We start from the raw sequence: 25,223 nt of genomic DNA, 5'->3' as shown, positions 1-25,223 counted from the left end.
TTTCTTCCCTGAGTAAACTATATGAGGCACGTCATTTATCTGTTGAAATCTAGTAATAATAATAAGCAAGAGATAATGTACAACCCCAACCAGAACTATTTTTTAAGCTTTACAATTATATTAACCCTGTGATAAAAAAAACAATCTAATAAAGTTTTTATGTTAAATCCATGGGAGAGTATGGTATCTCAAAGTTTGTGGGGAAAAAGTACCTTATGTTGGTCGATCTCTGTCAGAGATTTGACTTGGTTTGTTTTTGCCTTTTTTTTCATTGATATACTTAGAACAGCATTTCACAATCACAAACTTTTAACTAACCCTTTGCACACATACATATATTTTATTTATACACATCAAAAGCAAAGAGTTCAGTCTCTACTGCGTCTCTACTATACACCAGCAGCAGCATCAGCATCCTCACAATCAGTGTTGCCAGATGTAGAGAGAGAAATAAGCAACCAGGTCTATGAAAACAAGCCCAAAAGAAGCGCACTTTTAAACCTTTATACTGTATACATTGAAAATAGCCAATTTACAAGCTCACAACACGTCGCATTGCATACATTTGTAATACATGAAATGTATGTAAGATCACAGACATTCTAGGGCTAGGGGCTCCAGTCCCTGCCACAAAATATTTTCAGATGGGGGTTATTATAGGGAGGGACAAATACGTATTAATTTGGTGGTCCATAAAATGAAAATATTTGAGAACCACTGGTTAAAATAATTAACATAATAAAACTACACTTTACCGCAACCCGCAACTAACCAATATTTACAAGCAACTTTACAAAAAAATAAGCCCAAAGTCGCTTACAATAAGCAGACATGGCAACGCTGCTCTCTCCTCCGGAAGTAAACGACGTACACGCGGACGTTGATGACGTGTCTGCAAGAAAGTGGGTGGGGCTATGCCCTGAATTATGCCCCGCCGTACGTCGTCGGCTATTTTTTTTTTGCTGATCTACAAGATCACCGCGCGTTGCGGTGGTGCTGGACCGTGAGCTTGTAGATCGGCTATTTTCGACTCGCGACGCCGTCGTACGGGCGAAGTATGAACCAGGGTTTACGCAGGCAAGAGAGAGCAGGACGGCTACGTTATGCTAACTGTCAAACATAGTCCACTCTGTACCGCTGCACCGTCCGTTTAGCGTTATAGTACGAATAATAAAAACATCGTCCCCGCAAAGCGTTAATAAGCGTCCAGCTGACTGGCTTTAATACCGTCAGCGGGGGAGAAACATGGACGGCCATACAGGGGCGGCCTTCTCCTTTCACACTGTGCTCTACGGGGCTCTGCTGCTGCTACACGGAGCTACAAGTTTCTATCTTCCGGGTCTGGCGCCTGTCAGCTTCTGTGCCCCTGAGAAAGATGGCCAAGACAACCCAGTACCAGACTGCAAGGTAAAACATGTTTAAGACAACCAAGTACTGCTAGGTAAAACATGTTTAAGACAGCCAAGTACCAGACTGCAAGGTAAAACATGTAACTATCAAAGCACCAGACTGCAAGGTAACACATGTTTAATAAGACAACAACCAAGTACCAGACTGCAAGGTAAAACATGTAACTTACTAATAAAGCACCAGACTGCAAGGTAACACATGTTTAATAAGACAACCAAGTACCAGACTGCAAGGTAAAACATATTTAATAAGACAACCAAGTACCAGACTGCAAGGTAAAACATGTAACCTACTAACCAAGTACCAGACTGCAAGGTAAAACATGTTTAAGACAACCAAGTACCAGACTGCAAGGTAAAACATGTAACCTACTAACAAAACACCAGACTGTAAGGTAAAACATGTGTAATAAGACAACCAAGTACCAGACTGCAAGGTAAAACATGTGTAATAAGACAACCAAGTACCAGACTGCAAGGTAAAACATGTGTAATAAGACAACCAAGTACCAGACTGCAAGGTAAAACATGTTTAAGACAACCAAGTACCAGACTGCAAGGTAAAACATGTATAATAAGACAACCAAGTACCAGACTGCAAGGTAAAACATGTGTAATAAGACAACCAAGTACCAGACTGCAAGGTAAAACATGTTAAAGACTTGCCTGCTTGCCTCTGACTCCACCAAGCCAGTTCAGAGGCACTGGTAGTGCTGTCTGTCTGTCCATGATAAACTGATATTTTAGCCTGGTCAGTGGACACTGACAACAACATGCTAAAGGCTAGACGTTAAGTCATTATAGGAAGTTGCTGGCTGCTACTTGTATTGCACTCCATTAACGATATAACACACACACACACACACGCACACGCACACGCACACACACACACACACATCTCTCTCGTTTATTTTTAAATACCAATCAGTCAATTTCCTGTGAAATGATATACCCAGGCTGTTTTCTGATGAAATCTGTTATATTTATGTGTATGTATGGTCTAGTTAAAAAGTTTACCAAAACGAGGGGGAAATTAACAATTAAAGGAAATTCAGTTCAAGACCGGTCCACATGACACAATTTAAATTAAACTATTAAATGCCATAACAAATAAGGTGATGTTGTAATCAGTCTAATCTGAAATGTCACCTGTACTAATAACTAATGAGGAAATAATTGAATAATACAAAATTTGACACCCAAAAACCAACATTTTCGTATGAAGCGAATATTGCCTCAATGTATGTGACAGGAAACTAGAAAACGTGCTTCTCAGAGTACAGGTCTCCGCCAGGTGAGGTAGGTTATTGTGGGCCAGCAATGTTCGGAATACGCCAATCTGTATGGAATATGAAAAATCTGACGGATCCGTCTTGACAACTTGACCATAGAGATAATGTGTACAGATTTGTGTGATGTTTGGACAAAATGAGTAGGAGTAATATAAAAAATGTTTTGGAAAAATCGGCCTCCTGGTTGTGCTATAATAGGGCAATGTTAAAAGGGTGGCATTTGTTCCTCAATGTAGTGCGAATGTGTGTTCAAAGTTTCACCGCAATTGGACGCTGCGTTCATGATTTGTGGCATTTTATTAAAAACGTGAGGTTGATTTGAAACATTTCAAGTGGCATTTCTTCTCAGCCTAGTGGGAACGTGCATGCAAAATTTCACGGAAATTGCACGCTGTGTTCATGATTTTAGGCATTTTGTTCGAAACGGAGCACTCCTGCAAACTTTGGCCAATCAGGATGGAATGTGAAATATCTGAAAGACCTGTTTCGTCTAATGACAATAGAGATACTGTGTACCGATAAACTTTAGGAGTACTGTAAAAAAAAAAAAGTGTTTTGAAAAAATCGTCCTCCTGGTGGCCCTATAACAGGCCCATGTGTAAAACTTGGGGCAGAGGTTCTACTCTGGCATCCAGGGAGTGTGCGTGCACAGTTTCGCTGCTATCAAGCCAATGGTGCCAGAGATTAGCTGTTCACAGACGGTCGGACACACACACGGACGGACAGACAGGGTGCAAAACATAGTCTCGGCCATGCCTTCGTCCTGGCAGAGACAACTACAAGTCTAGTCAGTCTTTGCAGTTAAATAAAAATATAATTTTATAATGATTCATGGCGTTTACATTCTCACTCAGGATAGTGTTGGTTGTGTGAACTTGTGTCCCCAGATCTGTTTCAGTACCATCTATGTTGTCAGTTTCAGAATCTGTGAGCATGCAGTTCCACGGCACTCTATCTACAGGCTCAAGGGCAGATAAATCCAGGTGCCTGAGTGCTGTAGTCTGTCAAACTAGAGACCTTACTAAATGGCATATTGGGAAAAAAATAGTTCTGTTGCAACTACTTTTCATGTTTGAGATAATTGTCCTTGTGTAAGTATAAGAGAAGTCCCAACATCCAGGCTTTTGTTTACATCCATTAGTAATGCCAAGGAGTGTGGCCATCACTGGTGCTGATAGTTTTGTAGCTGTATTAAATACACAACACAGTGAAGATTATCTGAACAGTGGACACTGCATCCCGGCCCATTTTTAAAGAGAAATAAATTCCTAGATGTGTTAATATGTTAATATTGTTAATGATGTTCAAGACATCAATTACTGTAGCTGCACTAACTTCTGAATAAGCCAGTGAATGCAGGTTAGATGCATCCCTAACTTTAATGACTGTACAGTGTACACTAAACTAGAGATTCCCGATCAAGGTTCAAGGTTCAACTTTATTTATCAGTAATACCAATTACAAAGTAAAAGGCACATGGAATTCATTGTGCACTAAAACCAACCAACACAGCAGCTACAGTCTCAAGAGATGTCATCCATGTTAAAAACTGTCTCAAGTGCAAATAGCATTGTCATCTACCTTACAATTGGAATCTACAGTCATGCGCGAGAATGTCTGTAAGTTGCATCAGTGTTGCCAGATTGCGCGCGAGCAACAAGCAACCAGCTTTATGCAAAAACACCGCGCTGCGCACTGCGCATGCGTGGACGCACTTTCCCTAACCAATTACACGCCACTTCACGCTTACAACTCCTGGACATGGCAACCCTGGCAACCCCGCCCCCCATCCAAATACTGTCTGTCTGACTCTTTGGGAGGGTTGAACGCAGCGAACGCCGTCTCGCTGGGCTGAGCGGGCTGCTTCATCAATCTGTGCCGCACATTCTGGTCCTGCAAGAGCCTGTGTGAATAGATAGATAGATGAACGGGTGAAATGTGTCCGTCTCTCAGTTTGCTTTCGTTTTCGGTTTGCGTCTCGACACAAACACTGCTGTTGCTCTCGCTTTTGGTTTGCGTGTCGAAAACGTCTACAGCCTACTACACGAGAGCCTCGCGCCAGCGACTAGACGGAAGGGTCGCATAGCGACCCGCACCTCTAGTACTGTACATCCATTTACATTTAGCCAGGCACAGACAAGTGGCCATACTGTATAGTCTGGCCAGTGTATTGTTCTGTGCTTGTTCGTAAGCCTGATGGCAGCCAAGAAGAAAGTACCCCATAGTCAATCAAATAATAACTATTATACATCATCCAGTATTTCTTTCTTAACTTATCTCTGTCAGAATGTTTTGTGACCAATGTTTGGTTCTTGGCCCCACAAGTTGAGAAATACAATATTCGGTCGGCTCCAGATTTGCCATTCATTAGCTCACAGATTTCCTCATCAGTAACCTCATTAATCCAGTTTATTACTCTGCAGCAGTCCTCAAGTTATGCCTGCTCTGAGCTCAGAAATCATGGTGATGAGGACAGAAATAATTGAGTGAATCTGTTACTTTCAGTACAAACAGCCTCAGAGCGACAGAATGTGCAGTGCACAGAATCTTAGTCCGTGGGGGTGTCACTGTCTTGGTGACTCAGCCAGTCAGTGCAGTGTATACATCGGGCCCACATCACAAGAGCATGTGTTTGCAACATCTGTCTGCCATCCATACCTATCCTCTACAATGTAGAGTATGTAGACTGAGTCTACTACATACTTACCATGTCTTTCTATGTCTGCACATATTTACTACATAGGTTCATTTTCCAAATGTCTTTCCTATGTATTTTATGACAAGGGACAAAAGTAACTGCATCAGACAATGTAAATTGACTTAATGCCAAACATCTCTGTTTCCTGTGTTTCAGTCGATCATTGAGCTGTTTGTGAACAGACTGGATTCAGTGGAGTCAGTGTTGCCGTATGAATACACTGCGTAAGTAGCGAGTATATGATTTGTTTGTGAATGTCTCTGCCTGTGTGGTATTTGTTTTTTTATGGCTTGGCTCTGTCTGTCTGAGTCTTTCTGGGTGTGTCTGTCTGCCCAGGACTAATCTTGCAAACCACTGGACTGATCAATGCCAAATCTGAAGTAGTGCTAGTAGGGCGAGGAAGTAAAACCCCAATATTTTCCCATATTGTTAATACGTTTTTATATATTTGAACTTGAATCATATACTGGAAGTCAATGCAGGTCGCATTGGGAACAAACTTTGCCCAAATATATATGATTGATGTCATAGAACTGTTGTCACGTCATAGAACTGATGTCATGGGTGACGGTCATGCACTGGTCGGCAATACTGTAGGCATTTATTAGCAGACACTCTTAATCCAGAGCGATTTACAGTAAGCAAGGTAAACAAATCAAATTCATAGAAGTAGTAATCTTGGATCACAGGTAAACCAATAACCTATCATCAGTCCAAACAGTATACTATATGTATAAAAAAAATATTCTGCACATTGAAACTATACAAAGTAAAGGATGCCAGGTCAACAAATGAACCTGGCATCTGTCTACAAAACATCTAAATTACATTTAACCTTTGCATGAGCCTGCAAGATCATCAAAGGTTTGTACAATGTTACATTGTTATATGTTATACAATAGACTACTCACTTTAAGTATGCAGTACTTATACTATAAGGTACTCTTGAAATACAGGGCGAGTCAAAGGTCAATAGATTGAGGTGTGCCACTCTGGAATTCAAAAAAAGTTTAAAAACGTCAGACTGAGTAGATGACAGCAATAGGATAGGTGTTCTGATTGGCAAGTCCAGTAATGGCACAGACTGCACACTGTTTATCCTCAACTGATAGCTACAGTATAGCGGCTACGGATCATGTGGGCTAATCATAAAAGCTAAAATGTCTGCTTTAATTTGGACCTCAAAAGCGGTAAATGCGATAGGCTATGGGTGTGTCTCTGTCCATCTCTGTGTGCCTCTATCTCTCTGTCCTTGTCCGTCTCTGTGTCCCTCTGTATCTCTCTGCCCTTCTGCCCCCTTCTGTCTCTGTGACTTCAGTGTATTCACTCTTGTCTCTATCTTTATCTTCATCTCATGGCTCTATCTCTCTGTCTCTCAGTGACACTCACAGCCAATGTGTGCAGTTTGCAGTGTAACACAGGGCTCTTTCATCCAAAGAGAGGAGTGTAGCCTAGCTGTCAGACCACAGCAGCATTAACCCTAACACTAGTCATATTTTTACCTCCTATATACTACACTGATCTGGGCAGAATGTCACTACACATACACTTACTGTATGGATCCCATAACGTTTAAAGTACACAGCGTCTTAAATTATTCCCTACTGTAGATTAATACTGTTGGATTTTGACTGGTAAAACCAAGTAAACTAGTGACTGAAACCCATTTGCTTATTCTCCAAGTTATTTTGTGGGGAAAATGACATCAATTTTGAATTTTGTATTGTTTTACAGTAGATTACATTTAAATTATATTAAAAAAAAACGTGTGTAGATACTTTCATTTGCAACTCTAATCACCATGGTAATTGTATTGAACTCCCTGTGTGTGTATGCACCAATGACTCAGCAACTTCTACAACAATTTGAATGTTAGATATGACTAATTCACTTGACTGAGAGATCTCTCAAACAACAATCTATGTAATAGAGCAGCATGCATGTTAATATAAAGTTGTCTTGTGTAGGATAGTCAAGCTTGCGGTACCACACTTTAGTTGTGGTGATGCCATTATGCTGTACAGTAAAGTGAAATGTCTTTCAAGACAATCAATGGCAACTTCTAAGTGTGTGTGTGTGTGTGTGTGTGTGTGTGTGTGTGTGTGTGTGTGTGTGTGTGTGTGTGTGTGTGTGTGTGTGTGTGTGTGTGTGTGTGTGTGTGTGTGTGTGTGTGTGTGTGTGTGTGTGTGTGTGTGTGTGTGTGTGTGTGTGTGTGTGTGTGCAGGTTTGATTTCTGTTCAGACATGAGAGAGAAAAGGCCGTCAGAAAATCTTGGACAGGTGCTGTTTGGGGAGAGAATTGAACCTTCGCCATACAAGGTAACATACACAGTGAACAGTCATTGTCTTCTATATACTATACTGCAAATCTTAACCGTCATTCAAATATTTACTTGTTTTTCTTTTTAAGTTTCTACGTTTTTAAGTAATTTGATTTAATGTATTATCTATTAGTTACAAGACCTCGCATTAACAACTTTTGTGCTTTTGTCAAATATCAAAAAAAGATAAACGACATCAAGTCCAATTTAGACTGTCCATAACAAAACACACACACACACACACACACACACACACACACACACACACACACAGTAGAGGTGCAGCGCTTCTCGGTTTAAAACCGAACCATACGGTCCGCCCTGCACGGCTCAATACGTCTTTATGAACCGCAGATTTCCGGTTTTGCAATTAAATTTAGCGTTATGCATTAATGTCTGTGTCCTGAAGATAATACGAGCACGCTGGATTGAATCCATAGATTTTTTTATTGCCAATAAGTTGAATGAAGAGAAGATTTTGGAAATATTTTCAATATAGTTTTTTTTTTTTACTGTACCGAAACCATGACCCAAAAACCAAGGTTTGGACCAAACCTCGGGCTAACTAAACCGTTGCACCCCTACCACACATACACACTCTCTCACTCCAACCCGGTCTCACACAATTTAGTATACCGGTACATTGCACGGACTGTCATTCCGTGCATAGCCGCCTCGCATCTCCTCCATTGACTAAACCATTTCGCGCAGTCTCAAGCGAACTGGAGCCACGTAAGGGACCACCGAGTGAGCTAAAGCAAACGAGTTGCTGTCTCGAATGTTGCGACGTTCGCTTGAGCCTACTCAGCGCCGTTTGAGTTATATACCGGTAGGCACAGAATCGTAAATCATGTGTTGTGGACTGCTCTGCTTCCGGGTTGCAACCGGTTACGCCCACCGTGGGACTCGCCGTACATATGCACAGATTTTCGGGTTTTCTAGGCGGCTATGCACGGAATGACGTGCACTGGGTCCGTGCAATGTATACTAAATTGTGTGAGATCAGGCTGCTCACTCACACACTCACTCACTCACTCACTCTTTGGTTAATTGTCCATATTTTGTTTCCAGTTTGTGTTCCAGAAAACAGAGGTGTGTAAACAGGTGTGTACCAAGTCCTACAGCAACAGCCAAGCAGCAGACAAAGCTAACCTGGACTTTCTCAAGAAAGGCATGCTGCTCAACTACCAGCACCACTGGTAGGTGCACTAGATACAATGACTTGACCCAAATGCAGCCATAACACAACATTTATTATTGTGGTGGAGTACAAGTCTTGCTTCCAAGATCTATAGATGCAATAAACACAAACATATATACAATCCCAAGATACAAAGAAGAAAAAACAATAATGTAACAAGCTAATTGTTCTTAATCTGAACAAATGTCGGAAACATATAAGGGGTCCAAGGGAAAGAAAAGGTCTCCCCCCAACTCTGTAGTGATAAGGGACAAAAAAGCCACAAATATATTCCTATCTGGCTGTTCAGGAATCAGGACAAAAGTCATGTCAAATCGCACTAGGGAGAGGAAAGAGGATACGTAATATTAATTGTCTTTTGTCCAGAAAGCTGCCTCATATTTGTCCATCAAACCCATTTGTCCATCAAAAACAAAGGCTCTGCACACTTTGCATCTTTAATAAGTTATCACTGTGGCAAACGTCTTTATATACTGTAACACCGTGAATTGAGTGATAAAAGCTGAGAGACGAGCACTGAGTGGGAGGCTGGGCTGCTCCATGTGGGCAGTGGTGTGTGCTTGTGTAGCCCATGTGTCGCTGTCAAAGCAAAAATAATGCAGATCATTTTCTGGGTTTTTCCACTGGTCAGAATCACAAGAGAACACGCAGCTGGTATCAATAGTGTGGCGAAAATATTCAGAATTGATATGTTTAGAAAAATGTCTGTTTCTGCCTGGCAACACTTAAACTGATTGATGTGCACATAGTACTGACTAATGAGTATTATGTAATGCCCACTGGAAAAAATAAATGGGTATACTTACTGTATACTATGTATACCCTCCATTATGTCACTTTTAGCCAAATGTCACTTTAAGAGGATCTTAAACCATTAAAGTTGACCATACCAACCCTGACGAAAAAGGATTGTCATGTTATATTGTAAAACAAAATGCCAGATACCAGAGAGTTAAAATGTTGAATTCTGCACCAAAAATGTACTTATTTGTAAAAGGAAAAAAAGGTCTATGGTGCTTGTGGAGTCAATATACAGATTGGAAAAAACATGCGAAACACACATCTGACCTCTAGTTGGAGTTCATAGCCAACAAATCACTAGAAATGTATGCAAGTCTACTTTCTTACGTGTGTGTGTGTGTGTGTGTGTGTGTGTGTGTGTAGGATTGTGGACAACATGCCTGTCACCTGGTGCTATGATGTGGAAGATGGACAGAAGTTCTGTAACCCTGGCTTCCCTATTGGCTGTTATGTCACAGAGGCAGGGCGACCCAAAGATGCCTGCGTGGTCAATGTAAGTTACTTGTTATGCACACATCGTATGCTGATGTATATGATATAATATAATACGGTTCTTGTCCTGTTCAGGCAGGGCGGATTTAGCCATTCTAACTCAGATTTCCAAAATGTATATATATATTAATTGTTTACCAAATTCTAACATATGGAAGGTGCAGTTTTTTTCCACATTATTTTAATTTCCAGCGTTTAAAATAATTGGTCGCCCTGTCTTTAACCTTCAATCTGTTTTGGTTCTGTCGTTCAGTCTGACTTCAATGAAAAGGACACCTTCTACATCTTCAACCATGTTGACATCACCATCCACTATCACCTGGTCGAGAATGAACAGCTGGGAGCACGACTGGTCGCTGCCAAGATGGAACCCAAGAGGTAACAAATTTGCTTTGCAAGTCAGTAAAGAGAAGTGCTTTGAATGGTTCAAAGACTGCTGTATTTACTATGTACTTCATTTATCATATATTTGACTTATTTGCACGCTATTTCTTTCAACTCTTTGTCGCTTCTTCTTATAAAGAATTTCTCTGAAGACTGATGAGCTCAAAATAAATTAGGCATCTATTTGTTGTAGTCTGCCGACAGTGATGCAGAAGAGACATGCTGTAATTAACTTGTGCTCAAGCATGCGAAACCTTTAGTCAAATTGTAATTTTACTTTCTCTCCCCATGGTCCTGTCCACCTCCAGTTATAAACATAACACTCCAGATGCCCCAGACTGTTCTGGAGGACCCATGTCCCTCAACAACAAGTTCACTGGAGATGTCAAGATCCCATACACTTACTCTGTCAGCTTTGTGGTATGTACAGTACACTAATCTCAAAATAATAATAATACCTTGAATTTATATAGTGCTTTTCTAAGTCGCTTTATTATGGGACTCGCTAATTTATGGGACTGCATGGGTGAGTGATTGTCTTGTACTCACCTGCAGTACTCTGTTGCTATTTCTGTTAAGCTTTGAAGAGCTAGCGGCTCTAATTGGGGAACATTTGAATTGAGTAAGGCTTTTATTAATGCACACAATACAAGGTTGTGTCGCTTTCTCAAGATAAAATAAGAATAATCCATCTAACATAGGATTTTTTTGAGTCAAATTCATGGTCTGCTTTAATCTCAGGTTTTAGAATTAGTGTGATGTTAAGTTTAGAGTTACAGTTTAGAATTAAAGACTTGTTTAGGGATTGAGAAATCAATGCATAGTCCTCAAAGGTACAGTAGAGTAATACAAATTGTGTGTTTTTAGGAGGACAAGAACATCCGTTGGGCATCTCGATGGGATTACATCTTAGAATCCATGCCTCACACCAACATCCAGTGGTTCAGGTAAGAGGAAGACAGGATCAAAATCCTGTAGTTTGCTACACGCACATTCAGTCTGTCATTCAGTCATGTGAATACACACACACTGTGGACTGAGATGAACATGATAATTCATTGTAAGTGTACATTTTTGTGTTGACACTCAGGGCGGGTAAGTTTCAGGTTTTACCAGTCCACTACAATGCACAAACCAGACCCGTTGAAAGAGAGAGAGAGACTCTTGTCTTTTATCTCATTCATGTATCGCACATGCTTCATCAACACCTATTATGAGCACAAAGGGAATCTACCGGTGCGTCTCAGCCTAAAACGGCCAGTCCGGTGCGTCACAGGGGCAGGGACAACAAATGCAGAAGAGAGAAACGCCGGAGCAGCACGGACAGTTTAAGCCTTTTATTATTTAGGTGCAAGTACAAAAAGTCTTTCGACCTTCCTCAGAGTCATGTGGACCCATTATGAGCGCTCAATGTTTGGAACTATAAAGTTGTGTTGGGATTGTTTTTCCCCTATTGCAGAGAATTGACAGGATGGGAATGAATAGTGACATGGAGTTGGGCTGTTTACTGTTCATTTGTATTTATAAGTGATAGGCGGCAGAATGTAGATGTGCATCAGCAAACAGTTAAAGACTGAAATATTACACTGTGCACAGCCACTTAGTGTCAAAGAAACAAAATGCAGCAATAGGGCAATATTTTGGATTTGAAGTCAATGAAAGCGTTTATAAAAAATTAGATTCAAGTGAATCAAGTAATATATGCCGTGCTACAACAGTAGATATGGATCAATCTAATTGAATACAGGACCTAGTCAAAACAAGAAAACATCCACATTCATCATTGTACATGCATATTATTTGGAAAAAGCCTGTTTCTTTCATTATGTTCCAAAGGGGCTGGTTGGATCACGTGTGCCACCTAGTGGTAAATCAAATCAGTACCGGTTTGAAGATATTTTCACTGGCCAAACGCATACACACACTCTTTATGTTGTGCTGATATGATGTGATTTAATCCATGCTCTTGCCTTGTTTCTCTCTTTATGTGTTGACAGCATAATGAACTCGTTGGTTATCGTGTTGTTTCTATCTGGCATGGTGGCTATGATCATGCTCAGGACTCTGCATAAAGACATCGCCAGATACAATCAGATGGACTCTGTAGTAAGTAGCTGTGTGTCCCCTTGTCTGTCTGGCAGTCTTTCTACGATGTTGCATTTGATGCACAGCTAAGCGGTCTGCAAACAGATATCCCACAAATGAAGTCAAGTGGATTCCTGTAGACTGCACAATTTTGTCATAGCTTGTCACACTGAACAACAAATGTCATCTATTTGTTTATTGCTCACAACGTTTGAGCTAGTCCATATTTCATTTCTACATTTCCTAGGAAGATGCCCAGGAAGAGTTTGGCTGGAAGTTGGTCCACGGAGACGTGTTCCGTCCTCCCCGGAAGGGCATGCTGCTGTCGGTTTTCATCGGTTCAGGAACGCAGATCTTCATCATGACCTTTGTTACACTTTGTATGTGTGTTGTAGCTGTTCATCTTGGAATTTGTGCTCCTGTAGCAATGAATGTCATAAGAAAGGCTGAATTAAAATGGCAAATTAGAATAAATGTTTTTACTCTTTGTTACTAAATATGTTGTTTTTTACACTTATTTGAGTTGGAGGTTTTTGTCTGTAAAGACATTACGCCAAAAACAGAGGTGGACATGTATTTGGATACATAATGATGCAGTATAGTGATTATATAGTATGTAGTGATGTTTACACAGTATTCTTTCTCATGGATGTAGCTGCTGTTGATGCTCAGGTTGACCGATTTTGCTACTTTTTTTCTTATCAAGTTTCCCTTGAGACAAGCAATGAGCATCATGTGTGCAGTCAGTTACAATGATCCGTGGTCATTTCTGATGACTAACATATCATGTCTGTTGTCTCTCCCTGCAGTCTTTGCCTGTCTGGGTTTCCTGTCGCCAGCCAACCGCGGTGCTTTAATGACCTGCGCTGTGGTGTTGTGGGTACTGCTGGGAACGCCAGCCGGCTATGTGGCAGCACGCTTCTACAGATGTAAGCACAGTAGGGCTGCAACAGATGTTTTTAAAATCGATTCATGTCTTGATTATTCAATGAATCTAGCACTTAATGTATACCATAACATTTTTTAACATCTTTCAATATGACAAGCATTCACATTTTGATGTAGCTGTAAATCTCACGTATTACGCATTGTTACATGATCACTGGCATGTTGATTGACTAATAGATGATTAGATTAATGAATTGAAAGGGGACGGGAAGGGAAAAGACAAGATTAGACTAGAAAAGCTTTGCTTGTACTGCTGGTTCATTATTTCCAAGTTTAGAAGGAAAACAAGTTTTTAGTGGCTTAGGATGAGTCGTGAAAGAAACAATGGAGAGACTCGGAGAAGAGGTCAAAGGTTATAAACCCAACGGGTCACTGATGAGCCATCTGGCCTCGTTAGCTCCAATCATCATCAGCTAAAAGGAGGGGTGGGGTCACTCACATAGACACACACATACACACTGACTCGTTACTCACAGATACACATTCACATATAAAAACTGTGGGTTTCCACACACCCACACAGGTCTGGGTTACTCTAACACACACCTGCCAAGCCCATCTGTCCTGTGTGTTATGTTGTGTTTTATTTGTAGGACCCCACAGTAAAACCATCATTCACTGAAGCATGCTTTACTCAGAGCAGCTCTAATGGACAACACTACCCAAACACGTTCGTCAGCATGCGTAGGTCATACAGGAATTTTGTATGGAGGAAACATTAAAATATATTTTTAAGTTTGACTCCCATGGTTGCCTGTCACTGGATTTGTTGCACATGGAATCTGTCTGTCACCTACTAGTGCCCACACAAAAAATACACTGTCGATGGTAGTGCTGCATGACTTTGAAATGGTGCCCTCTAGGTAAAGTTATCCAAGTTACCTTGACTTAATGGAACAATCACATTAACTAACATGATTAAAATAAAAATAGAGGCACTATTCATCTCCAACTTTGACTCATCACACCTCTGCATGTGGCACAACAGTTAGATGCACACTTAATTATAAATATGTGCACCTGTGGTTAAAGTTGGGGTCTACCTTCCTTCTGATGTATGTTGGCGCTCACATTGCTCATGTTTGACTCCATTTCTTTCTCTAGCCTTCGGAGGAGAAAAGTGGAAGACAAACGTTCTGCTGACAGCCTTCCTATGTCCAGGGTAAAACACACACACTCACTCACTCACACTCTCTCTCTCTCTCTTATGACTCTTGTTCTCTGTTTCTGTATCAGTCTCTCAATTTAGTTTCATTTTACATGACTTACTTTACAAATACATACGAGTTAAAACTGTACAGTCAAGTTATTAGGTTACTCACAGCTGAGCTGTATAACAGTATATCAATAGCTTATTAAATGAGTCTGACTAAACATGTTTTTAATAATTGTAAAACAATATGTAATATTATTTCATAACCACTCTGCCTGTGTGTGTGTGTGTGTGTGTGTGTGTGTGTGTGTGTGTGTGTGTGTGTGTGTGTGTGTGTGTGTGTGTGTGTGTGTGTGTGTGTGTGTGTGTGTGTGTGTGTGTGTGTGTGTGTGCGCATATGTCTGTCTGTCTAGGGTGGTGTTTGCTGACTTCTTTGTGATGAACCTGATTCTATGGGGCGAGGGCTCTTCAGCAGCCATGCCCTTTGGTACCCTGGTGGCCATCTTGGCTCTGTGGTTCTGTATCTCAGTACCTCTCACTTTTGTTGGGGCCTATTTTGGTTTCAAGAAGGCTGTGAGTACACACACACACACGCATGCACACGCACACAATGAATGTATGTAATAGTAAACCCATATAGTAAACCCAGAAACACACAGAAGTCATGATCTGATAAAAAAAAAGAGCGAGAGAATGCCTGAGATGTTGGCAGATCTCAACAGAGAGCCAAGGAGGGGAACAGTGTGTTCTACTTCATCTAGGCTTCGCCCCCATAGACTATGAGAAACCCACTCACAGCTCTGCAAAGATTAGTGGTTACTGGTTACCCATACAGCCTCATTAGACAGATCTGCCTCTGATCATAAAGCTATTACTTATTTTTTTAAAGATTTGTTTTGGGGCTTTTCTGCCTTTATTTGGATAGTAGTAGGGGAGAGTGACAGGGAAAGAGAGACAGGGAGTGACACACAGCAAAGGTCGTCGGGATTAGAGCCTATATATGTGGTTGCGCCTTAACCGATAGGCCATTGGCACCCCAAACTAAAATTACTTTAAGTAACCATTGATATATATATATATGTATGTGTATATAATGGAGCACAGACCAAATAATATCACAAATGTTTCTGTTTAGCCGACTTTCTGCACCTTTTGGAATTCTTATTATTTCTTAATTCTTAATTATTCTTGTTCATTTCCCCATACCATACAACATACAGAATTTGTTAACTTAATTTAACAACAATGAAAAGCTGCACTTCTGTATAATTTTACTTGTTAATTGCCTAATTGGTTAGCATACAAAAAGGCTTCTTTACAATTTGACGTTTGTGAGTTTATTGAAATTGGTGAAACAAGACAATCTAACAAAGTGTTGATAACATAATTCTAAAGGGAGGCAACCTCAACTTTCACCATGGTCCACTTTTTCCAACAATATATTTATTTTGCTGATCAATAGCCGCTGTTAACCGGTTTGTTCTGATGTATCAAATGTTATAAATGTTTCTGTTTAAACCATCCCTGGGCTGAATATTGTTTGTTTGTCATTGGCCTAAGCTTCTACTGGTACTGTCTGTTGTTAGGGTATTGAACACCCGGTACGGACCAACCAGATTCCTCGTCAGATTCCAGAGCAGTCATTCTACACCAAGCCCCTGCCTGGGATCGTGATGGGTGGAATCCTGCCTTTTGGATGTATATTCATCCAACTCTTCTTCATCCTCAACTCAATCTGGTAACACTCACCACGTACTGTACATCTAATAGTCTCCTGTCAACAGTCTTAGATGCTACTTTCTATAAGAGTTTTCAAAGACACACAATGTCAAAGACACACAGCATCACACATTGTGACTCTAGCGGGATTGTTTCAGAGATTGACATGCTTATGGAGAAATGCAATTCTGGGACTCCCAAAAAAGGTATTATTATTATTCTGTTTAAAGCATATACAGGTACAGCAGATAATCCAATACTCTGAACGGCGTAAGAGCGTTGTCACTGACTAAGTGACTGAATCAGTCAGCGCAACACGATCACCTGAACGTCCTCTCAGGCTATGGCATCACAACTGCCGGTGCTACATAAAGAGGGAAATGTGCATCAGTTGGTTCAATAATCTAAACATGTTTTATTTCATCGATGAATGGCCCAAACAACACAGTTTACCGAGAGCACCCCTCCCCCATCTGACGACGTTGTCAGCTGTCTGTCTGATACAATAGCCTAGTTATTAGATCATTACAAACTCTGCAGCTGCAATGAGGCGCTCAGGTCAGGATTATATTACATATAAATTAATAGATTAATAAAAGTTAAATATGTTATTCAATACGGCAGTTTTTATTAGAAGCCTAGTGGTTGTAAGTTATTTTTGTTTATGTTTACAGTTAGTTGTTGGATTGTTTGTGCCTGTAAGAGTGCATGAATCATTCCACTAGTGAGCTTTAGATGTGAAAGGCGCCTTCATTTAACTCTTGAGTTTGATATATATCTATATATCTATATATCTATATATCTATATATCTATATATCTATATATCTATATATCTATATATCTATATATCTATATATCTATATATCTATATATCTATATATGGTAATGTTTAGTAAGATGCAAGAGTCATGACAGTAATTTTCAAGGGTTTTAGCTAGGCACAAGCTGGTATAATATTTGTATCTGATATATAATATCCACAACCATTGTTTATCTGTAGAAGAACCACCTTCAGCCCAATCTCATGCTGCTATCTGTTTGATTGATTGAATACTTTATTAGACAGAAATGCAAACAGCACGGGTACAGTCATACATTTGGGCTAAAAGGATAACAAAAAAGTTCTGAGGCCTTATTTCCTTTGTGGTCCTATGTATTCAATTCATCAACATAGCATACAAAATAACACCAATACAATATCATCCACAAATATAAAACACTATATGTACAGAGCAGAAAAAGGGGGGTAAAAAATGGGTTGGGGGGATGTAAGCAGTGAATGCCTACATTCCTAACAAACAAAAGAAAAGGTGTTAACAACGCATTGTGCCCAATACCTCTACATATTAACATGCACGCCCACTGTCTGATGGTCAGGTTTAGCATACTAAAAAAGCCTATTATCATATGGATGGAATGGAATGTGTTTCATTCCATTGCCTTGCCTCTCAGAGATTCTTCCAAAACCAGCACTGCCATGAGCTGAATGTCCGCCGTGGCATCAATACAAGTTTTATCCATTTCCTTTCCCGTCTGTGCGTGTCCCTCGTAGATTTTGACTACAATATGACAGGTACAAATTGAGATACATAATAATTTCCACGTATGCACTTGTGAAAGCCGTGCTTGTGTAATGGTCGCACTAACTCGCGAGATGTTGCCAGTTATTACTGAATGTATAAAACCAGAATTAGGCGATCTTGCAGATTTATAAAGCTGGCGAAAATAAGAACAATTCCTCTGCTATTATTTCATAAAAAATAAATAACGTGCAGTATTTGTCGTTGACCAATTTCAAAATATTGAGGAACTGAGGTCCTTGGCCTGCTAGCCAAGAAATATGATACACTGATCCCCCCATCAGATTGTGAGATTAGCTGTGGACAGACGGACGACAGGGCTGAATTGTCTGGACATGCCATTTTATTTTATAATTACCCTTTTTTTGTTTTTCTATGCCAGACAGATTATTATTAGATAAGGATAATAAGGATAATTCCTTTTAACAGGTCGTTCATGAAAGTCCTTGCGGTCTTGTTTCCAATGAGAACCTGTGAGCAATTAGGGGTTAAGAGTCTTGCTCAGGGACAAATTTCATTTCATCGACTCATATGCTGGCGTGGCCTGGAATCGAACCTGGGGCAACCAGGGCCTCTGGCTCCCTAGGCGGGCTCACTAACCACTCAGCTATGGCCGCCCCTTTGATATATAATATATTATTAGACCAAACCACAATTTCCATTGTAAGATGAAGCTGAGGGCAGAGTGGTAGGCCATGCAACACAGGCCTCTGACTGGAATCAATCCTTAATAGATCATAAGGTGTGCATTTACTGTATGAATGAATGATAGATGGCCATATTCAGGCTAATATATCATTATTGATTCTCTGTCCTTTCTTCTCCTCTCTGATGTAGTATGTTGGTTACTTGTTCGCATCTGCTGTGTATATTTAGATAGACGTATGTTGTTTGCTTGTCCAGAGATGTATCTATGTTATTTATATACGTTAGTATGTTATTTAGACAGATGCTAGGTTTGATTTATGTTACCTGCTATCCTAGTTACTTTGTAGCACTTAACTTTTTTTGTTTGGCACTCTAATGACTTGACCACCCTGTTGTTGGTTGACTAGGGTTCATGCCATTTATTCAATTCAATTAATTTGACCCTGTTGGTTTACTAGAGTTCATGCCATTTATTCAATAACATTTTTAACCTGTTGTTGGTTGACTAGGGTTCATGCTATTTATTCAATTCAATGCTTTTGATTGTAATTGCCTCTGTTCCCAGGTCCCACCAGATGTACTACATGTTTGGCTTCCTGTTCCTCGTCTTCATCATTCTGGTCATCACCTGCTCTGAGGCCACCATCCTTCTTTGCTATTTCCACCTCTGTGCTGAGGTAAATGCCAAAAGTTAGCCCCACCCACCTCCCAGTTGTGATGTTTTCTCTTCGGGTCTTACAATTGGGACTTACAAGTATGCAATTTGGCTTGTGAGGGACCACAGGAGTTGATACCCTTTGAAAATTCTAAATCCATAGATTCTGTTTTCTGACATCAAAGTGGATCAGGAGACACAGAAGGGTAGTTTTTTTTATGAACTACCAATTGACAGTGACATTTCCCAAATAGGGCAAGCCTTACACCAGTCTTTCATTCTCGGCCATGAAAAACAGTGTGCATTTCCTGCAATCAATCTGTACCTTCTCTGTACATACATGTTCTGCCACCAGATGGTGCTGCTGAGCTTTCATGCAATGACCATAATAAATACATTTATTTGTATAGTACTTCTCAAAACGGATGTTTTACATTTAGAAAGGGTCAATAGAAAATGCCAATAAGGGAGTGAAATGAAAATAAACTACAGTAATTTAAAACACTCTAAAAAACTACAATTATTGAGTGCACATAAGAGTATTTTCTCACGAGTTGTAAATAATTGGTTACATACTGTATTGGTTTAGTCCAGGGTTCCCCAATTACTTTCCCCAAGGGCCAAATTATGTCTCGGGTACCAAACCGAGGGCCAGGGGCAGCGGGCAGCGGGCGCCGAAATCGTGCACACGTGCGAAGCGTGCGCAACATTTTTTGTTTTTTATTTGTTCTTTTTCTCTAATCAAGCTAATTTGACACTGTGTTATTTTAGGCCTGGGATTCTTAAATCCTGTGTTGAGGGTCACAAAAGGAAAAAATGCACTCTGGAAACAAAATAAGTCTGCTTGAAAAGTAGTACAGATTAACAGAATCAACAATTGACTTACAGATGTGTTTGTTAGTCTGCTTGAACAGTAATACAGATATTCTTATTATTATATATAGGAGTCGCGGGCCACACAGTTGCCTCTCGCGGGCCGCAAATGGCCCGCGGGCCGCCTATTGGGGAACCCTGGTTTAGTCTAATGCACCAACCTAACCTAGACAAATTCTGTGTATGTGCAAACGTACCTGGTAATAGAAATAATTCTAATCTGATCCCGAAAAGGCAATTGTGACAAAGAAACTTTCAATTGGGAGATAACAAACACAAGGACTTCTCGAGTCCCTCACGCAAGGGCACGCTCCACAACCTCAACCGTTTAGCGCACGAGCTGGAATCGAACCCCGTTTTTTTTTTGTTCACTGGACAAGCTCTCTTCTCAGAAATCACTTGATTGAAAGAAAAAAAAATCCATTGTACTACATGAGATGTATGCTGTGATAAAGGACAATGTTACTGAAGTGAGATAACAGCACTGCTGTCAATGCAAGATCACATGGACAGGTTTATGGTTGTCTAATGTCTAGGATGCTGCAAAGGAGGGGAACTGATTAAAGATGTATCACTCTTTAAGAATAAAATACAAACAATTAAAAACTTTCTTTCCTCTCTCTGTCTTTCTGCAGGACTACCATTGGCAGTGGCGGTCGTTCCTGACCAGTGGTTTCACAGCTGTTTATTTCCTGGTTTATGCCATCCATTACTTTTTCTCCAAGCTGCAGATCACCGGGCTAGCCAGCACAATCCTCTACTTTGGTTACACCATGATAATGGCTCTCATCTTCTTTCTGTTTACTGGTGGGTATTTTGACTGCGCAATATGAGTGACTCATGCTCTTATTGTGGTATATTTGCTAAATATAATATAACTAGACTTTGAGTTTATGTGCTGTGTAGACGGTAAATGCTGACACAAACACACACACGCGCACAGTGCAGCTCCAGTCGTTGTCATTGCCAAAGAGAGAGAGAGAAGTTTTTCTGCACAGCCGTGAGGCAGGTTGTCGCGGACCTCGAGCGAATCCTTCACTGGTATTGAGTTATTTTGATAACGTCGGTGTTTGGAGAAATTAGTACTTTTCCACAAAGTCAATTGATGCTTCATCCGCGACAACACAGGCCGATATGTCTATTGAGAAAGAGCTATTACAACGTAGGCTATACAAGAACAAGAAAAAGTGAATAAAATACAGTATGCAAGTATAATCAATGTAGCCTGTAATTTATATTCTCAAAGAAGAACAGTAGCAGCATTAAGGACAGATAAAGGCGAACATGATGTCCTGCACAAATTGAATCATTTCAAAATTGTGAGTACAGCAGCAAAGTTAAAAGTTATAAAGTAATATTCAAACGTGTAGTCTACAACATGAGACGACGGGGCTTGCACTTGAAATGTCAATAATTGAATCGTAGTTCAAACCTTCAGCAGTTAAATCTCCTTAAACGCTAGGAGACATATAATTTTTTAGTGACTCATTTCAGTGAAGGTGTTGAGGCCGTGAATTGCTGCCCTACCTGCCTACTTGCACAGTCTTTTGTTAAGCAATATCGGTCGCCTAATCACCTCAGCAGCACTCTAACAGAAATTTGCATGCAGTTTGTGATGCTCCACTACAGTATGGACATGTTTCAAGTAGTTGTCGGGGGAGGTGATTTGCTCCCTGTCCATCTATCGTGAAGCAGAGACGTCTTTTTTGTGTGCGTTCAGTCAGTCTTTCAGGGCAGGCAAGAGCTCACTTAGGCAGGCAGCTGCCTGCCTTGCCTCTATGGTGGCTATGCCTCTGGTAACATTACCGAGCAGGGAGGTCCTGCTCGCAGACAACCCGACCAGTTACCAACAGCTGCCGGCCGGGACACACACGGTCGGTGGCCAAAGATAAAATCGAGAGCTGGATCAAGAAACTCCGGTGTTCTGGCAACATATTTTGGCTAAATATGCTTCAGTTTACAAATGTGTGTACAGAAACACTTCCGTTGCTTTTATTGATATTGTAGCGTTTTGTGCCCCGAGCTGGAATTCAACCCCATTCTCCAGTCGCGACATATTCTTTTGCGGTGGCTCTACAATATTATTAATTCATTTCATTGATAAGATAGGCCTACACATCAGCAGGAATCACTGCTTTAACTTCATTTTCTAATTAATTTGCATATATAAGGCCAGCAATGTATCTCATAAATTAGGGTTGTGGTATAAAAAAGTTTGAGAACCCCTGCTCTATTGCAACAGAATGACATTTTCACAATGCATATTCTTACGGTCTCTATTTTTACGTACTAAACATTAACCAAAATCAACAGATAAGGGTATAAGGGTCGTTATGACTATTTTTATTTGTTCATTTTTACAATTCTAGATAAACAACTTAAGGACATTTTCCTCATGAAACTCTTGAATGCCATACCAATTGGTTACTAATGTGGCAATTTTAGAGTCTTCTACAGTAGCATTTTAAAGAAGCCAATAATAAGAAGCCATTACTAACAGTTAACACAAATGTTTACATCGTTTGATGTTCATATATTTCCATTTGAAGCCATATTTCCTCTGAGATTCTGCTTCGCACTAGAATACTTTTGGGTCTGTACCCACTGGTTACTCTGCATCTTTTAAAATAAATAAACAATCTGAATCTAATGCCTTTCACATGTTTTGGGTAACGTTCTGTTGTGTCTGTCTATCCTGCAGGTACCATCGGTTTCTTTGCCTGTTTCTGGTTTGTTACCAAGATCTACAGTGTGGTCAAAGTGGACTAAAAGACAGCAGACCGCGAAGATGTTTTCTCCACTCCTCCCTCTCTTTCCCTGCCTCCCCTTGTAACCCAGCAACATGGACTGATCTCCACCCCTCCTCAACAGGACTTCAAAATCGTTTTCTTCCCCTTGTTTTTGCAAACTCACAACGCGCTCCCACAAGTTGACTGGAATACACTACAAACTTCCCATTATTGTCCTTTGCTTTGTGTGTGAATGAGACGTGGGTGTACGGTATGCACATGTCCTCACACGCTTACCTGGCTGTCGGCGTGTGTGATTGTCGCATATGCATTTTGTATCTGCATATAATCTGAACACATCTAAGCATATGAGCCTCTCTTCTGAGTTGTACCACATGAACTACAGTAATGGCAGACTGAGAGACGCACATGGCCAGAGACTTAAGGCCAAGAGTTGTGCCAGTCTTCCAAGATAATGCTGTTCATCGCTTTGCTCTCCTAAATTTGCTTTCCAGTCCCTCCAGGAGCTCTGTGACCAAAATGATCTCTCTCTCTCTCTCTCTCTCTCTCTCTCTCTCTCTCTCTCTCTCTCTCTCTCTCTCTCTCTCTCTCTCTCTCTCTCTCTCTCTCTCTCTCTCTCTCTCTCTCTCTCTCTCTCTCTCTCTCTCTCTCTCTCTCTCTCTCTCTCTCTCTCTCTCTCTCTCTATAGATATATATATATATATATATATATATATTCTTTGTGCTTAACATTTGTGAAAGATGTTGACAGTGGCATGTCAAAGGATAAAACTGCACAACTGGACTGTGTTACAGTATGGCTCAAATGTCTGGCGATGTTTTAAAAAGGTCATTGTTTTTTTGGTTGTTTTTCGCTGATAATTGGTCCGAACAATAGGTTTCTTGGGAGAGGCTGTGTAGTGTTCCGCGCCTAGAGCACAAGACAGGCTGGGGTTCACAGCATGGACGCAGACTGATGGGAGAGATGAATCCATTTCAAAAACAGCAGCGAGTCTGACTGCAGTACTGCAAATCGGCCTCCTCTGTGTCACAACTCTTATGGTGTAAAGCCTGATTTATACTTAGTTGTGCACCGGTGTTACGCACGGAAAAGAGATGGCATACAAATTCACAACGTTGTGAGCTTGTAGATCTGCTATTTTCAGTGCATGACAAGGAGCACAACCAAGTATAAATCTGGCATAAGGCTCTGTATAAAGCAGTCCATAAAGGAGATATTTGCTGGCCCAGTGACTGGCACATAATCCACATATTGTTTAAGTGGTATTTCTTGCCCTCAAGAACACATCAATCCTCCGCAGCCATGTTGCATTCCTCCTAGTGAGCTTGTTTCTGAATTTGGACAGGGATGCCAAATGGCTCATCTGAAGCAACCCATGAATCGATGGTACATTGGCTGAAGGAGGTCTTCATCTTGATGTTCAGAACTTTTGGTGTTGGAAACATTGATTGTAAATAAACCTTTTTTTCTAATGTTGAAAAATGCTTGGTTGGTTGGACAAGAATGTGACAAAATTTAAAAAAAGATGTGAATGAACGTAATTTTGCCTGTTACCACAGAAACCCTTATAATGTTGATTTGTTTATGCTTTTTGATTTTGTGGGGATTGAACATGGATAGTCGAATATTAACCAGCTTGGATTCTGTTATTTAACTTTTACTATTCCATCTTATTTCTTTTTCTTTGTTTTTCATTTTTATTTTCTGTGAGCTGAACCATTCTCATGGCTTATCCTTGATGGGTTTGTAAGACTCTTTGTCTCTGTATCGGCAACACTATAGATGCATCCTTATTCACTATTTCCTGTACGCTACTTTCTTCAGTTCTTCATCACTTTTCTTTATCGTTGAAGGAATTATTGATGGATGAAAGGTGGGGGGGGGGGGGGAAAGATGAAGCTGTGTGGGACAGGTCAGTATGAGCCTGTATTGGACTTGTGGTGTAATACTGGTCCCAGATTATCTCTTATGTGATTGGTGAAAATGGAGGACAAAGGACAGTAAAGTGTATTAAGATATCATTCATTCATCCATCCATGTGTTAATTGCCATTAGTTTGTAGGGTTTGTAGAATTCTGGTTTCTTTGTATATACCTGTCTATCATAAATTATACTAGTTTGATCCTCTGATTAGCCTTTTTTTTTGTTTTTCCAGAGTTCATTGAAATGAAAAAGTTTTGTGGGGAAATAAACAGATTTTCCACAAGGAACAA

At 40.4% G+C, this 25,223-nt stretch overlaps 1 protein-coding gene across 1 annotated transcript; it reads left to right on the top strand.

Moving 5' to 3' along the window:
- Positions 1-1,037: 1,037 nt before the first annotated feature.
- On the top strand, positions 1,038-25,223 carry tm9sf2 (transmembrane 9 superfamily member 2). Its single transcript, XM_084077034.1, has 17 exons — positions 1,038-1,407; positions 5,556-5,623; positions 7,624-7,717; positions 8,791-8,918; positions 10,085-10,214; positions 10,467-10,591; positions 10,906-11,017; positions 11,465-11,544; positions 12,595-12,703; positions 12,930-13,062; positions 13,492-13,611; positions 14,735-14,792; positions 15,197-15,356; positions 16,370-16,521; positions 19,297-19,408; positions 20,895-21,066; positions 22,961-25,223. The coding sequence occupies exons 1-17, from the start codon at positions 1,246-1,248 to the stop codon at positions 23,026-23,028; spliced, it is 1,983 nt and encodes a 660-aa protein (XP_083933160.1). The 5' UTR covers positions 1,038-1,245; the 3' UTR covers positions 23,029-25,223.

The sequence above is a fragment of the Gymnoscopelus microlampas genome, assembly GCF_963454915.1.
Source record: "Gymnoscopelus microlampas genome assembly, chromosome: 13".
In the NCBI taxonomy this organism is placed as follows: domain Eukaryota; kingdom Metazoa; phylum Chordata; class Actinopteri; order Myctophiformes; family Myctophidae; genus Gymnoscopelus; species Gymnoscopelus microlampas.
Note: the sequence above shows the minus strand (reverse complement) of the source record. Positions and strands in the feature narration are given on the sequence as shown.

What these genes read in the sequence shown, in the direction of transcription:
- tm9sf2 (XM_084077034.1), top strand. Translation starts at nt 1,246, where the DNA reads ATGGACGGCCATACAGGGGCGGCCTTCTCCTTTCACACTGTGCTCTAC. An exon ending in ACCAACATCCAGTGGTTCAG is followed by an intron (nt 11,545 to 12,594) that starts GTAAGAGGAAGA and finishes ATGTGTTGACAG; the next exon opens with CATAATGAACTCGTTGGTTA. An exon ending in ATTTCCACCTCTGTGCTGAG is followed by an intron (nt 19,409 to 20,894) that starts GTAAATGCCAAA and finishes GTCTTTCTGCAG; the next exon opens with GACTACCATTGGCAGTGGCG.